Source organism: Erinaceus europaeus, chromosome 6, assembly GCF_950295315.1.
Source record: "Erinaceus europaeus chromosome 6, mEriEur2.1, whole genome shotgun sequence".
Taxonomy (NCBI): Eukaryota; Metazoa; Chordata; class Mammalia; order Eulipotyphla; family Erinaceidae; genus Erinaceus; species Erinaceus europaeus.
The window spans coordinates 51,499,728-51,516,677 of NC_080167.1; the positions used below are offsets into that span (position 1 = coordinate 51,499,728).

The 16,950-nt window shown below is 44.2% G+C and overlaps 1 protein-coding gene and 1 long non-coding RNA gene across 14 annotated transcripts in view; one reads left to right on the top strand and one right to left on the bottom strand.

The window, feature by feature from the left end:
- Nucleotides 1-10,184: 10,184 nt before the first annotated feature.
- The window catches only part of FRMD4A (FERM domain containing 4A), a 593,356-nt gene continuing 586,590 nt past the window's right edge, over nt 10,185-16,950 (bottom strand). For 8 of the 13 annotated variants that reach the window (XM_060192202.1, XM_060192203.1, XM_060192201.1 and 5 more), the window contains one exon: nt 10,185-11,047. In XM_060192202.1, the coding sequence (XP_060048185.1) occupies nt 10,945-11,047 (103 nt within the window). In that variant the 3' untranslated portion in view covers nt 10,185-10,944. Of the gene's footprint in view, nt 11,048-12,032; nt 12,142-13,735; nt 15,191-16,950 lie in introns of those variants that run through there. The other 5 variants (XM_007532068.3, XM_060192196.1, XM_060192199.1 and 2 more) reach the window with 4 other exon arrangements.
- Nucleotides 10,707-16,515, top strand: LOC132538929 (uncharacterized). Its single transcript, XR_009550252.1, has 2 exons — nt 10,707-10,846; nt 16,300-16,515. It is a non-coding gene; the product is annotated as an uncharacterized LOC132538929 (long non-coding RNA).

Sequence of the window (16,950 nt, forward strand, 5' to 3'; positions counted from 1 at the left end):
GCCAGAGGCCTCTTGCCTAACTTTCCTTGCCAGGAGGGAGAAGGGTGCCAGTCCTTTGCCATTGGTGAGAAAGTAGGTAGGTCTTGGCTCTGACTTTCCATGAAGCAAGGACCTAGTCTCAAGACTTTTACAAGTTGTATTCGGATAACTGAGGGAGGTGGAAGGTAAATGTCACCTGAGTAGGTGGCATGGCAGGACTGCTCTTCAGATCAAAGAGCGGGTGGGTGCTTGGAAATGAGAACTCCCTCCTTCTCCAGTCAGTTCTCCACTCACTGGCTGTAGGGACTGTCTTTCCAGGCCTCTGCCTTCTCCCCTATAAATGGCACATGGTAGCAGTACACACATCCTAGGGTCATTGTTTGTGTCCAAGTCAGCTAGAATGCTCTGCACACTTTCTGGACGTTCATAGCAGTTACTGAGTCCTTGTTAGATTGTAGCGGGACCTGGGCAGTGTGCACTCACAGAGTGATGGTATTAAGTGTGCTTTCAGCAGCAGCAGTCACAAAAGAAGTCCTTTGAAGCATCTGTGGCATATGGCCCCTCTGGCCACCAGCCCTGCATTGAGAAGGGCAGAGGACATGGTGAGACTAGTGCCAGCCAAGTATATAGGGTAGGTTCACCATCATTTTTTCTGTTCCCTCTTGGGAAGACTCTAATGCAGATTTTGATCAATTGTGGTATTTGACTGTGCCTTGACTGCGCCTTTCTGATCATTAAAAAGCTATGTTGCTGATTTAATAATGGTTTACAAAATTATAAGACTCTGATTGTTTCTCCTGGTTATTTTCAGGGTGCTGGCTGAGGTCTGTCTTGAATGGGATTAGGATTCCTTATCCTTCTTCCTAAGCCCTCCCCCTTGGGAAACGTTTTCTTATGATTAAATTAGAATTTACGGGAGCTTAGAAGCACAAATGAAAGACTTTTTAAAGATAGAACACAACAGTCTAAACTATATCTAGTCTTTTATAGGACTTGTTTGTAAATCTTGTTGAATGAATACTTCCCCAGTTTACTTTTTTAAAATTCACAGAGCACAGAATAGTAATTAATTTCATCTTATATTTTTTGCTGTTAATTAATATAAAGAAAGAATTGAGTGGCTCAGGAGGTGACATCCCCGGGAGGGGATGAGGTGTTGGGCTCTCAAGCATGAATCCTGACTTCAGTTCCCAGAATCACATGTGCCAGAGTGGTGCTTTGGTTCTCTCTTCTCTTCCCATTCCTTATATCATAACTATTTTTTTGTTTTTGTTTTTTAAAGAACTGAAATAAAAAAAAAAACACACAAAACGACAGGGAGCCAGGCGGTGGCGCAGTGGGTTAAGCACACATGGTGCGAAGCTCAAGGACCAGCATAAGGATCTGGGTTTGAACCCCTGGCTCCCCACCTGCAGGGGAGTCGCATCACAGGCGGTGAAGCAGGTCTGCAGGTGTCTTTCTCTTCTCCTGTCTTCCCCTCCTCTCTCCATTTCTCTCTGTCCTATCCATCAACAACAGCAGCAAAAACAATAATAACTACAACAATAAAAAAACAAGGCAACAAAAGGGAAAATAAATATATATATTAAAAAAACTACAACATATTCTGTAGTGCATGTCAGCCATTTTGGGCTTGAGTAGAAGGAGAGGGGTTCAAAGATAATGGAGCCTCTGGAAAGCTTTTCATTTCCCCAAGAAAGATCTGAGATGACTGTATGCATCCTGTGGGTATATAGAGAATGTCTTTCCTTAGTTTTCATATCATGAAAATTCTACTTTAGCAGATACATTTTAAGCTATTTCCAAAACAGTAAAAGCGTGTCTTTTTAAAATCAATCATGGTCCTGAAATAACTATCTTTTCTTCTTCTTCACCTTCCTTGCCAGATCCTTATCTAAAGGAACCGTATCTTTCTGGATTCAAAGTTAGTAAGAGTTTCTCCCACAGAAGTAAATACTGCATTTCCTAGAAATGTTCTTGCCAATTGCAAAGACTGAGCAGTAGTTTTCAGCATTGCAACATGGAGCCCAGAGCCCAAGGCAATCTGGAAGTAATGGTTGTGGTTTCAGTCTTGGGGGAAACAGGAAATAAAGCTGCAGCCAAAGAAAATTGACACATGAGGGGGAAGAGAAGGTGTTTGGGACTTTGCTGGAGGAAGGAGAGACCAGAACTCAGAAGGCAGTTGTCACTAGTCACAGAGCTGGGAGACTTTGTGTCGGGGGGGGGGGGGGGGGGTGTGTGTGTATGTGTGCGTGCGCGCTGTCTGCTCCCAGTGAGGATGGGGGTGGGGTGTGTGTGTGTGTGTGTGTGTAGGAAGTGACAGCACAGCTTCTCAAGGCTCAGTTCCTCCCTCTGGTGGTTTCCTGACCTGCCCTCACACTGTATGTTGTCCCTGGGTTCTGACCTTAATAAACACTCCGGACATGAAATTACCTTTAAATTTTTTTATTTGAAAGAAAGTGATAACTTATTTTTGGAAGTAACCAGCTAAGAAAAGATTGGAAAAAAGTGTCAGCATTTGGGGCGGGTGATTCCTTTTGTTGGCTACAATGACTCCATCTAATGCTGCTTCTGGCAGTTTGGTACTTCCTGTCAGGCTAGTAGGACCACATGGAGCAGTTTTATGAACAGAGGTCATTAAGCTGAGTTCTTTTGTCTGCAGATCTTAAAGAACCTAACTGAATGGTTTGTGCTTTCTTCCTCCCCTGTGCTCTGCTGGATTCCCCTGCAAATCCCCAGGAAGGAGGACTTTATCCTGAAGCAATTGAGGTATGGAATCATATGGGAAGCCTTGAACTGAAAGCAGTTTCTCACGGCATGTTTCTATAACAGCTTCCAGCTGTCCAGGGTGCAGAGCCAGCCCCCGTCCCGAAGGGTCGCTGTGGGAACACTGCTGCAGCAACTGGTTTTCATCACAGACTCTGCCGCGGGATTGGCTGAGGCACGACCGCGCACCAGGACTTTGATGGTTAATGGTAACCTTAAAATCCTTTTGAAACTGCAAAGTAAATTCTGGCGGCATGGACCAGCTAGGAGAGGATTGTAGTGTGGCCAGCAGCTGCAGCCCCCTTCTAGACTCAGGAACCATGTTCATTACAAGGCGTTTTACTTCCCAAAGCTATTTATTGTAAAAGCATCAATTGTTTGTTCCTTTGTAAACTCATAGGTACTCTATACAGCTTGCTGCTAATCCCTGTTGCCAGAAAGATCTAGATGTGCTCCTGCTTTGTCATGTGCATGGCCTGGGTTCCTGCACCCCCACTGCACTGGGAGAAGTTGTCTGCCTACCTCTGTCTCTTCTCTGTCTGTCTGGGGGTGGGAGTCAACCTTGGTGCAGTGAATCCCCTGGATGACCAAAACCAGCTCTGTAACTAAGCTACTTTCTCTAGTCTCTCCTTATGTTGAAGCAACAGCTTTGAAGTAGTCAGTCTTCCCTAGTCTTTCTCACAGCATTCAAGCTTAACACTTAAGCATGGAGAGCAGCTCTGCAGTTGGCAGTTACTGGTGACCTGAGTCCTGGTTGTGATGGTTGGGAGTCACTGGCCGTCTGCTCTCCCTGCCTTCTTGACCTCCCAGCTTACAGCTTGCCAGATCCAGGCTGCTTTGCTCTCAAAGCAAATAAATAAATTAAAAAAAAAAAAAATCTCAAACAGGAATTTTACAAAAGAAAATATTTACATAGCCAATAAACAGATTAAAAAGGTGCTTGACTCTCATCTGGGAAATGCAAATTAAAGACAGAGTGATACTAACTGAACCTTCCTTCAGGTATTAGGAGATCATGTGAACTGGTACTGTTGTCTGAGCCTGGCTTAGAGTTGCTGCCACTTAGGGAAATGGGAGACTTAAAGCTGTAGCTTCTGAACTGGTGATCTAGAGCCACAACTCAGTAAACAACAAATACGGGGAGACCCAGCCAGGGCTGAAGTAATAGCATGTGCCAGACAGTGTGCAAGCAGGCTAATTTTGCATACTTTATCATTTTTCCATTTACAAATGGTGGCAGGCAGTATGCTTGATTGATTTTTACTGGGGTTGGGGGTTTCTTAATGGTTTATAGTAAGTGCTGTTATTGACACATGGGTAGACTTTCCCATCTCACCGTGAGAAGCGTCTGCCAGACACTCTCACCCCAGCCTAGGTCCCCATCACCATCCTGCACCAGGTGCTCAAAGTCTTGTCCTGCCTTCCTCCCCCAAGTGCTTTGCTTTAGCACAGTTTCAGTCTTTTGTCTCACCTCTGGTTTCTGATGTTCATCTTTCCTGTATATGATTTACTTGCTTGCATTAGCATATCCCACAGTCTATCCATTCTGCTGTGACAGACATGAGCTGTTTTCCAGTTTTTGTATGGAGACTGTATATGCTTGTTTTTCCCCCGTTTGGTGGAGGGTACATACCATGGTGTGAAATTTCTGGAACACTGGCATGCATGTTGTTGCCTATAAAAGATACTGTAGAAGAATCTTCCAGTTGGTACTCCCACAAGCAGGATTTGGGAGTATGTTGCTCCACATCTAGATGGACCCTCTGCTATTTTCATTTTAACCTTTCTGGTGGGTTCAGTTGGTATCACTCTGTCCTTTAATTTGCATTTCCCAGATGACAGAGTCAAAAACTTTTTTAATCTGTTTATTGGCTATGTAAATATTTTCTTTTGTAAAATTCCTGTTTGAGATTTTTTAAAAATTTTTATTTATAAAATGGAAACACTGACAAGACCATAGGATAAGAGGGGTACAGTTCCACACAGTTTCCACCACCAGAACTCTGTATCCCATCCCCTCCCTTGAAAGCTTCCCTATTCTTTAATCCGCTAGGAGTATGGACCCAGGATCATTATGGAGTGCAGAAGGTGGGAGGTCTGGCTTCTGTAATTGCTTCCCCACTGAACATGGGCGTTGGGTCTATCCATATTCCCAGTCTGTCTCTTTCCCTAGTGGGGCAGAGCTTTGGGGAGGTGGGGCTCCAGGACACATTGGTGGGGTTTTCTGCCCAGGGAAGTCAGGTTGGTATCATGGTAGCATCTGGCACCCGATGGCTGAAAAAAAGCCAAACAAATTGTTGACTGTGAGATTTTTCATCTGTTGACTTGCTTTTTTTTTTTTAATATTTATTCCCTTTTGTTCCCTTTGTTTTATTGTTGTTGTTGATGTCATTGTTGTTGGATAGGACAGAGGGAAATGGAGGAGGGAAGACAGACACCTGAAGACCTGCTTCACTGCCTGTGAAGTGACTCCCCTGCAGTTGGGGAGCCAGGGACTCGAACTGGGATCCTTACACTGGTCCTTGCGCTTTGTGCCACATGAGCTTAACCCACTGCGCTACCGCCCAATTCCCTTGCTTCCTTTTTCTTACCCACAGTTTATAATATATTCCAATTGTGATCTATAAATATACGGATGTATATATGTATGTACATGTCTGTATTGCAAACACCCTCCCACTCTGTTGACTCATCTTTGTGCTACGTTAATTTTTATGGAAAGGGGAAGTAGTCTTACGACTAGCTCAGATCTTGACATAGTCTGTCAGCTGTCTTTGACAGATAGCTTAACTAGAGCCCAGTCATATGCCAGTGCAGTTTTTTCTCTTGCTTCATACTGTCTCATATTAGCATGGCTTAAGAATATAGGATTTTAAAGAGGAAATGAAATCATCTAAGTTAAGTGTTTTTGTTAAGTTTTACTGGCTCATTGTTTCCTGTAAGATTTGGCTATCTTGCTCTTCTTTTTGGAGTGAAGTGTAGGTTTATTTGTATGCCCTTACTTTATTGGTATGAACACTTGTTTATACTATTTTCACCCACTTTTTTTTTTTTTAACAGAACCTTTGTTTCTCAAGAAATGCAATGTGCAGTCAAGACTATGTGCTCTTCAGAACCTTCTGTGCTAGGGCTGGTGTTATGTGATGCAGTTCTGCCAATAAGATAAAGATACAAGTTAGCTGGATATGACTTTCAAAGAAACTCTTGCTTTTCAAAAAGAGACAGACCCAGCCAGCACAAACATTTTGCCTTGCTTCTGTTCTTTGGAAGTGGTCGTGATGCTGCCATGTTCTGCCGTCATCTTGCTATCCTGATGATGTGAGAAACCAGTTAATGATGGTAGCGTCAGTTCTCTGGTCACACTGAGGGGTCACTGTACATACCTTGAGCTGCCCCACTCCAGTCCTCCAGAGAGTAGGAGCTGTAAAAAGAAAACTGCTGACATGATTGGCTGAGACATTGGGAGATCTAACTTTATAAACTGTGGAGCTCAGAGGTGGTGGTAAGTTCCAGTATGAGGAAGTGGGGTGCATTCTTGATTCCTCTACCTTCTGTCCTGCTCAGGGTCTCCACATATCGGGACAGCAGTTTGCTTTATTCGGCCCATGGGTTCCATTGCTAATCCTCTCAGTTACACCCTCACAGGCAGCTCTGCAATATTGTTCAAGCAGATCCGGGCACCCATGTCCCAGTTAATGTTGATGTAGAAAAATCAAAGTGGTGTGAGAGGTGGTTCAGGGATATCCAGGTGTGAAGGCAGAAGCCAAGAGGAGTACTTCTCACCCACCCTTGAGTTTCTACATTGGGGGCCAGGTGGTGGCGCACCCAGCTAAGCACATAGAATGAAGTGCAAGGAACCCGGTTTGAGCCCCCCCCCCCCGCCTCCACCTGCAGGGAGCTTGCTTCACAAGCAGGTCTGCTGGTGTCTATCTTTCTCTCCCCATATGTCTTCCCCTCCCCTCCCAATTTCTCTGTCTGATCCAAAGGGGGGAAATGGCCCCAGGAGCAGTGGATTCGTATTGTAGGCGCCAAGCCCAAGTAATAGCCCTGGAGGCCAAAAAAAAAAAAAATCTGCACCTGGTTCACTGGACAGAAACATCTAGCTTTTGCTCCTATCACTTTATTTCCAGTTCTTCCTTAGTGAGAAGAACGGACCTAGAGGGGATTTTACCCACTTCTGTTACAGATGTGAAAGCTTTTTGAGAAAGCAAACGGTTGTGAATGCCGCTGGGTGGTGGTGGTAGTGGTGGTGTGGGTATGCTACACTGTGACTTGTTGCTACCAAAGATCCTTCTAACAGTGACTCACATCAGACTCCTACGGATGCAGAAGGTAATTATTTTTGTCCTTTAAAATGATTTACTCTACAAAATTGAAGATTAACTTGTCCATTAAATTACAACAGTAGACTTTAATGGTCTCTATATATTGATTTTTGAGCTTTTGCTTATGTGTTTATGCCAAGACTTCAGAGCTGCAGGCTGACTTTTTCATAGAGCCAGAGCACAGAAGCTTCTCCTGTGAAGTGGGGAGCTCGTGTTGTGGGACAAGGATATTATTTCTGATGCTTTCTGCTGGAGTTGAGTGTTTTGTGCTGATAATCCAAATTCTGTGTGGAATTGCCTTGTTGGTACTAAGAGGCAGGGGAGTGCGAAAGAAATGAAGTTCCATCTTCCTGTATGTCCAATATTCCATGTGATAGAGCTGGATGAGGTAAATTTATTTCCTGGGCTGTGAGATATTTACAAGTAGATGACATCCGGATCTGTTTGTTTGAAGTGAGTGTGGATTATCTTGACATGCAGTGGCCCACGTTGCTTTGCTGAGGGGAAACTTGGGGATCATTAAGTGCTGTCCTTGTGGGTTCACACCCAGACATCTTTGTGCTCTCAACAGGCTGCTTTAGCTTCTGGCAAGAGCTGCTAAGCCTCGTGCTTCCACACCAGCTCCCCATCAGGGACGCTCTTGGCTGCCAGCTGTCGAGATCCCCTGCTCACTTGAGATGCCTATGCCTGGTGGGCAAGGGGCCAGCTGTAGTGAAGTCTCCCCGAAAGCCAGCTGGGCTTGGGGATCTGCTCTGTAGGCCATTGTGTGGGTGGGATGGGGGACAGAGTTTGAGCTGCAGTGTGAGAATGGGGAGATAAGCCATCCTGGTAACAAGCCTGAGCATCCTGTCTCCCTATCAACCCTGTGTGTCCTCCACACACCCTGGAGCCGCGTGGAGACACGCTTCCCCAGGCGAGCCCTGCCGTGCCACACACTTCCATGTAGTAGGAACACACGGCCAGAGGGTGTGATGATGGTGGTGAGCAAGGGGCCTAGCCAAGAGGGCACTGTCTCTAGTAAAGCAGGCTGCTCTGTACCACTGAGCATGCCAGCCAGGGTCTCTTCTGGAGATTTGAAAGAATGAACCCAGTTGGTGATTTCTGGAACGTGCTTAAACATTTATCACTTAGAGCAAACAGACTCTCCAAAAGGCCACTGACATCTTTTCATTTTGAAATTGCTTTAATAAGTGTTGACCACACTGTTTTGCAAAATGTAGAGGTACTATACAAATTCTTAATACAAAAAGAATAAATTAAAAGCAGATTTTTTTTTAATTCTGCAACTTTGTCTACAACATACACCTTTTTCATTGATTACAATGAACAAAATCCAGTAAAATCATCTTACATGCTCTACAGTCAGTTTCAGGAGCAATCTAGTCCCCTCCCCCCATTATTAAACTAGAGTCCATTTTACACAACTTGTAATAAACTATTGACAATGTAAAACTTTACACCTAGTTAACTAAGCAGTAACTGGTCATCTGATAGCACCTGGATGGGGTTTGCGCTATTTGGTACTAAACGAATACTGAATGAAAACAAATTGGCATTTAACAGTTTTGACACTCACCTGCATAGAATAGAATAAAAACGTCTGTCTCCCTGCAGAGCGTGGTGTGCATCCACCAGCTTCCTGTTGAGACAGGCGATTTCGCACAGATATCCAGAGAATCCAGTAGGGACTTCACAGCAGACCAGGGGCTTCAGACTTAGTGATTTATTTTAAAATAGGGACCTATAAAGAGTTTGCAAGTGCTTGCGTACAGTAACTATCCCACCACAGTTCGTTAACCAGGTCAGTCTCCAGGGACTGATGCTCTATGTACATTTCTGTAGTGACTGAAAGCCACTAAACAGTAAAACCTGTTTTACTTAATCTCTGTCTCTACCACCAGACGGTTGTGATGTTTGTCTGGGTTGTAATTCCGCTCCCACTACATTCCTCTCTGCCACCTGCTCACCCCCCAATCCAAAACTAACTTGAGTACAAATAATTGTCTTGGGTTTCTAGACTGGAAGCAAGATCAGATCAGCTCCAGACTTGATTTCCAACCACCGTACGTGTGTATAACCCGTAGCCATGTGACCTGGTCACCTGCTGTTACAATTTTTCTTGTTGCTCACAGTTCAGTTTGATTATCTATGATTCGTTCTGAGGAAAAAAGAAAAGGCTCAAGGTATGTTTCCGAATGGGGAAGGGGAAAAACCAAAACAACCTGTCTTTAGCTCTATCAGAATAAGAGCAAAAATAGCCCCCCAGCACCATTTAGTAAGATGATTATATTTCCCCTGAAACCCCCCCCCCACCAAGTGCTTGTGCCTCTGCAGGTCCTGGCCCCAGGCTCTTCTCCCTGTGGCCAAGGGAGCATCATGCTTATTTCATGGAGTGTCTGTTCCTCCTCACATGGTCTGGCCATGGGTGTTAATTGACACATACATAGAAAACAAAGATTTTCTTTTTATGATAACTTTCCAATTCTGTTTTCCCCAAAACTACCCCCACCCTGGCTCCTGTCCCTGGCTGTCAAATGTCTTTCCACTAGGAAGTCATTACAAGTGAGAAAAAATGTTCCCCCACCCCCTACTTGCGCCAAGAAGCACAGTGTGCCACCTCCTTGGAGACCGTGTTTGTGCCATTTTGAATGACCCAACTAAGAGTGTGCACTGTTAGTATTATAAAAGTATTTTGAGGCCTTTGAAGATAGATGGCTTTCCAGTTGTGTGTTAAGCGTAGCTCAAGACACATGTAAACGTGCAGCTCCCACACTCTTCCTCTTGGTGTCTGCAGATGTGGTGCAGTGAGGAAGCCTGTTGGTGGTGTAGGCATCTGGGCCCGGGCCCTCTGGGAGCTGATTTTTTCTTTTCCAACCCTGCTCTGCCTGCTAGCTAGTAGACATGTGAGTACAATTTTCCTACCTAAGGGCATCATTGGGTTCTTTAAGTGACACATTGGTAACCCGGGTGCCGAGAGAAGTTGGATCTGAGCTCTGTCGTACAAGTGCTAACAAACATAAAAGGAGCCACAACAGTTAAACTCTTGAATGGGTCTTGCAGGGTGTGCTTTTCCCCTTGGTTGCCTATTAAAAAATAAAATGAAAAAAAAAAAGACACTTTTACTAGTTGTTTTAATGAGAGAGAGAATCACATTTGGCAAATCATGACCTTGTGCCTCCTTGGGTCCTACAGGAATGAGCTTTGTCTGGGCAGAGGCCCAGGGCCTGTCCTCTACATCCACAGTGAGCTGTGTCGGCAGTACTTAACTGCCGCGCCCCTTTCCATCACACTGGCTCTCCACTCAGAAGACGGAACATTAAGGGGAGACGATTTACAAATGATTGACTTTGACTTTAGTTGTTTGGAATGGAAAAGAAATTTCATTGCAGAATGCCTTTCCTCTCTATCCCCCCCCCTTTTTTTTTTTTTTTTTATGTTTTTGATTTTTTTAAAATCTTTGGCAGCATAGAACTGATTGTGATCCTCTGTTGCATCTCTGATTTTGTTAAGCTTCCTTCCCCTCTGCAGTATTTCAGATGTGGACTGAATACCCCACGGCTGTCTCTTCACAAGACCTAGTGGTGGCAGACTGGCCACAGCTGCAGGGCTCTGGACTCATCTCCTCTGTCAGGGCCACTTGTCCACAGGAGTCTGATGCCAGCCAGCTCCCCTGAGGGAAGCCACCAAAGTGCCTTTGAGGATTGGTGCCTGGCCCTCTGGGCAAGAGGGTCAGGGGACACACAGTGGGACCGGAACCTTCCAGGAAGTCTCCTCAGGTACTTGAGGGGGTAGGGAGACAGTGTGTCTGGGTAAGGCAAATGAGAGGCAGTGAGGTGATCTCCGATGGTGCTGAGGTGGGCAGATTGAGGCTGTCTCACACGAGGGTCCCGGGCTTGGCTTTCTCCTGCCCGTACCACTGGACATCAGTTAGTTCTGGATAGAGGGAGGAATCCAGGAAACAGCTATCACTGTAGCTCCTGCGAGGAAGCCAAGGCGGAAGACAAGGTGAGTGGAGAGTTCATCAGCTGGGCTTTATTTACACTTCGGTGGCTCTCCTATGTGTGCCACAGGTCTTATCACCTCCCACCGGACGTCACTACATTTTTAATCACAGATGTGTAGTATAGTGAGAAAGAGGATACTGTTGTTGCTCTTGTGGTTTTGGGAGACTTGAGTTCAGGTCCCTGTGATGGTAAACTGGGTTCCACAGGCTTTTCTACAGTGAAAATGATGTGATAACTAGAACACTTACTTATGGTGCTGCTAGTTATTGGACCTTATAGCATGAGTTCATAACCATTATCTCCCTGGTCCTCAATATTTTGAATCAATGCTGTTTATTTTTGCCTAAAGGGTTATCGCTGGGGCTCAGTGCTTGCACTATGAATCCACTGAGCCTGGAGGCTTTTTTTTTCCCCATGTTGTTTATGTTATTTGGTGTCATTCTTGTTGGATAATGACAGAGAGTGGGAGAGAAAGATAGAAACCTGCAGACTTGCTTTGCTGTGTGTAAAGTGACCCTTCTGCAGGTGGGGAACTAGGGGCTCAAACCGGGTTCCCTATGCCGGTCCATGCACCATGTGCCACCGCCTGCACCCCCATTGCTGTTTTATTAAGTAACATATAATATATAGTTAACTCATGAACAAGTTTGAATTATTTAGACAACACAAACTTACAGTATTGATAAGTACAGTATTACACAGACAGGTATTCTAATTTTACTATTCCTTTACCCCAGTTTAAAGTATACTGTATATGATAATGTAAGCATGTGTTGACTGTTATGACCTGGAGCAGGCTAAGTCACACGCAGATTTTCAACTGCTTGGTCAATGCACAAGCAGTGATGTTGAAGCCCACAAGAGAACTGGGGACCCCTGAAAGGAAAAGCAGCTCCCCTCCAGGCATCCTAAACTTGATCTTTTACAGTAGGGGTGAGGAGATGGCTGGCTGGCTCACCATGGTGCTCAGTTCAGCAACAGCTCCTGAGTGTTGGCTTGTGCTGATTTAGCAAGTGGGTGGGGACGCCTGTAGCAGTGCTCCACTGAAATGAACATGTATACTGCTGCTTCAGGAGAGAAATGTGTATTTGGAAATGCCAAAAGATTTCCTCCCCAGATTTATATTAGGGGGACAACTCGATCAAGATAGTTAAAAGCATCTGAAACACAACCTCAGGGTGTTGACACAGACGGTGGTGGTTAGGAGAGAGAGAGGGACTGAGAACTAGATTAATTTTTTCATCTGCAGGCACAACTAAGGAGTTCTAAAAGGGGCAGTTCAAGATGGTGGCATAGGAAAATCCGGAAGACTAGTCAAACAGCCTCCTCATGATAAAGATAAAAGGGCCACTGCTACTAGCAGGCTCCAGCACCCTCTGTGTTTCTGTGCAAAAGGCCTAGAGAGCAGTTTGCTGCTCTTGGGAGTTTAGATACAGCTGGAGCCTGTTTCACAATTGTGGTGTCTCAGGACTGCAGACTTTAAAGTGCTGCCCGAGGGTCTAAGCCTTGGCATACCATCCACACATAAATCAAGAAGGTTAGTTCCCCCTTCTTGAGACACCAAAGTCAGTAAACAAATAATTTACCTGAGGAGGATTGGGAGGGGAAATACAAGAAAGCACCACACAGAAGCGTGAGATGAACACAGAAAAAGTATTTTAGATGATTCCACAGCAGAAAGGGTCAGGACACATATTTGAAGTAGTGTAGTAAGGGTTAAATTAAGTCTTCAAGGTAGCAGAGAGAGAATAACAGTGCAAGTAAACCCCAGGAGATAATCATCTGAGTTTTCCAGACAAAAGTAAAGGTACTTTAATCTGAAAAGAATGTTAGTAACATGAAATTAGACAACAAACTAGTCAAATAATGATAGCTACAGTAATTTAAGGACTGTAGAAAGTATGACAGCAAACCCCAAAAATGTTAGGGATTCAAAATGTAGAGTGATCTAACTTGTTGCTGTCAACAGTATATAACTGCACAGCAAACACTTAGTTCCCTTTCCTTTATTTGTCAGATGTGGTGTATGTACCATGAGCTCCAACTGGATCAAACAGGCACCTCCTGCCCCCCCCTTTTTTTTTTTGCTGTTTGCTGTTATCCCTTGCACATGAGGTCTTATGTTTTTTTAGCCCTTCCATCAAATGTGCCAGAAAGATGTTCTGGTTTTCTCTCCCCTTGATAATTTTCTTTAAAAAAATCAGGTCGTAAGGGAAGCGAGAGAACTAGAAAACAAAATCACAAGTACATAACTACCAGTAGTTAGTTGGTTTTTTGCCTATGGGGTGCTGAGGCTAGCTGTCTGCACCACTCCCAGGAGCCAGTGTCTTAATTTATCCAATGAAAGCTGTAGAGTGTTGCTAAACGGACAATCCCTGCTATCTGACAGTATAACGGTATATTTTCTTTGTAACAATTATGTCTAAAAATATAAATATATAGCCTGCTCCAACATTAAAACAGAAACATTCTACTTCTGTGTAGCAAGACTAAGGTCAGTATCACATTTGTAAATATTTAGTGTGAGATAAGTATGAGTAGACCCTTCCAGAGAAATAGTGACCAATAAATAGCAGGGGTCTTTGGTGCCGTACTTAAAGGAACAAGATACATTCCTCAGGATAGATCATATGTCTGCAATTTCTGCCCAAAGTTAGCAGAAAGATGGAAAATGACTATAAGCAAGAGCTGGTTTTATATAGATAAAATGGAAAGCCTTTAGATTTTCCAAAAAAGATGAAACCAGACCTGCAATAGGAAAAATTTATACTTGTTACCGTAGAAGAAATACAAAGAACCTGGAACAGTCACATGTCAGAACAGCTAGTAGCACAAGCAGTAACAAGAATGCTTGTGGATGCAGAGAAAAGGGAATCCTCACGCCCCTTTGGTGGAGATGTCAACTGCACCAGGTAGAGCTCACGTGTCGCCATGTACAAGGACCAGGGTTAGGCAGTACTACAGGTGTCTCCCTCCCTTTACAATGAGCCATCAATTTCACTTTTAGGTATGTTTCCAATGAAAGTGCTAACTTGAAAACATACCAGCACCCCCATTATTCATAGTAGCTGCAAGGTCCAGTGGATAAAGATATGGTGTGCATATACAATAGATTCCGCTCTGAAAAAAAAGACAATCTTGCCATTTTATAGCTATATGGTACAGTGTTGCATCGTTGATATTTTGCATATTAGGGAGTTGCTATAATTCTTATACATGCCAAGAAAACTCACTGTTGTGATAGTCATTTTCAGCAGAGCTAGAATAATTGTTTTAAATCTTAAAGTTGATACTCTCATGGCGCGATTCTACTCTAAATTCTGACATCAGAGGGCTGAGATACATTATCTCTAAAGCACTGAATCCCTCATCTGCACTTTTACCCTGGGGATGGCCTATCTGGGTCCATGGTGTCTAACGCCCCTTTTACCTTAGAACACTCACTACCTCATGCTGTTGCTTTTGCTCCGGCATGTCTCTTGATAGACTCCGATTGATTTGACATCTGGTCATTCAGACCTTTTTTTTTAAGATTAACTACATTGATAACATTTTTATCTACTTTTGAATAGTTTGTCTACGGCCATACCACCCTGAACATGCCCGATCTTATCTGAATAGTTTATTTACCTCTTTAGTCAAGCCAAGAGTTACTGTCTATTGCCATTTACAGCAGTACACTGCAACTTCCAGAGTGCCTTTGATTCTCTTAGGGATCTTGTTAAAATGTAGGTTTGAGTTCTAGAAGTCTAGCTTTCTAGTCACTTTAAGAGAGGCTGGAGGTGAAATCTTTGGGTCAGTCTAGTTTGCCCTTGGCATTTCAATGTAAATTGCATGTACTTTCCCCCTCACGAATACTGATTAGTAAACTGGCAAAAATGTTCATAAGCATCTGAACACACACTTTCAACTGCATGTAGAAGTAAAAATAGTGCCTTCCACAGCATCCAGATGTTTCCTTCTGGGAATAGTGATATGGCAAGCATGCAGCACAAATTCACAAGCAGGGGGAGGGCCGTAAGAAGAAAGCATCCCTTACAGTACCTCTATTCATCAGTACTTTGGTGAGTTGGAGACTCAGACCCATCCATGATGGGTGAGTTTTCTGTTGCTTCTCTGAACAAAGGAAAAGCAGGAGGAAGAGAAGAGAGGTCATGTTAAAGGGGAAGTTAGACATGATTAGTAGCTTATGCATACACTGGAGGGACCAGCTGACTCTCCACCCACCCGCATCACTCAGTTGAAAGATCTTTCTAGTTTTATTAGAAACATTTTTACCCACATTTGGATCAATTGAGAAGGCATGGCTGGAAAAATCTGGAGGATCCACTAAGAAAGCTTGGAATGTGAAATCCATTATCTACAGAGCCTAATGTCAAAAGTGCCTCTTGTGACAGGCTGGAACTATGGATTGACCTGTCAGTGCTCCCAGTGGGATCAAGGAAGGGGATGGGATACAGAGTTCTGGTGGTGGGAATTGTGTGGAATTGTACCCCTTTTATCCTGTGTTTTTTGCCAGTGTTTCCTTTTTATAAATAAAAAGACTACCCTTGTAATTTACTCTCATGAATAGTGATTGGTGAGACCAAGGGCAGCTGAGTGACTGCCACACTTGAACCAGCACCAGACTCCCCCTCAAGGGTTCATTAAAACATGAACTTCTTAGTTTCTATTTAGACCTAGAGACCCTCCTCACTTACTTCCTATTTCACTTACCTCTATTACCCTAAGGCTAACCTTCTTAAAGTAAGGACTACAAAAGTGTTGGGCAAGAGATGGTATTTATATACTTTTCCCTGATCCAGCTTTCTTAGTCCTATTTCCAACTTGACACCATCTCCCCAGACAGTGCCTTTAGCCCATGTGCCTGTTAGCTGTTGGGCTCAGGCAAAAATTGGTGAAGTCATGGGCCCCTTGGAACATACTTAAAATGGAGACCCCCAGGGAGTTGGGCAGTGACACAAAGTGCGAGGACTGGTGTAAGGATCCCAGTTCGAGCGCCCCCCCACCCCCACCCCCCGCACGCCGGGGAATCGCTTCACAGGTAGTGAAGCAGGTGTCTCTCGCCCCCTCCTCTCTGTCCTATATGGCGATGACAAGGGCAACAAAAGGGAATAAATATTAAAAAAAAGATGGAGACCCCCAAATCTCATCTGCTATATTCTTACCTTTAGGTTCCTGATTATTCAACAGTTTGTTCTGCTTTATATCTTAATATTTTTCAGCCACCAAGTAGCAGATACTACCATGATGCCAACCTGAATCCCCACCAGAGACACACAGGCTGGGAGTATGGATTGACCTATCACTGTCCATGTTCCCACAGGGATAAAGAATAGGAAAGCTTCCAATGGAAGGGATGTGGAACTCTGGTAGTGGGCACTGTACCCCTCTTATCCTACCGTCTTGTCGGTCAGTATTAAATTATTTTTTAAAAAGTATTGACTTCTATCCCCCTTACCCCTTTTCTGAGTCAGTATGTATTTGTGTAGAGTCTGGAAAAATCTTAGTGTCTGACACATGAACACTTCTTTTAAAGCAAGATCCCGCATAAGAACCGCTGGCCTACTGGGAAAAGGGGACTTAGGGTCAGAGCACAGGGCAGGACTCCAGCTGTGTGACTTTGGGCTGGGCCTGTATTTTCTCTGAGTCTCAACTTTGAAACTGAACAGATCTGGAGCCATCTAGGAGCTCAGGTCTGTTTGCAGAAGCTTCCAGCAAGCACTTGCTCAGCACTATCTGAACTGTTCCATCAAATTATCACACTCCTAGAAAACTGGGCTTCAAAGCCTGTAGCAACAAAGTCAACATGGGAGCCTCACATGGCGTCAGTGGCGCCTATGCGGTACTATTTCCCAAGGTTTCAAAATGGTGGA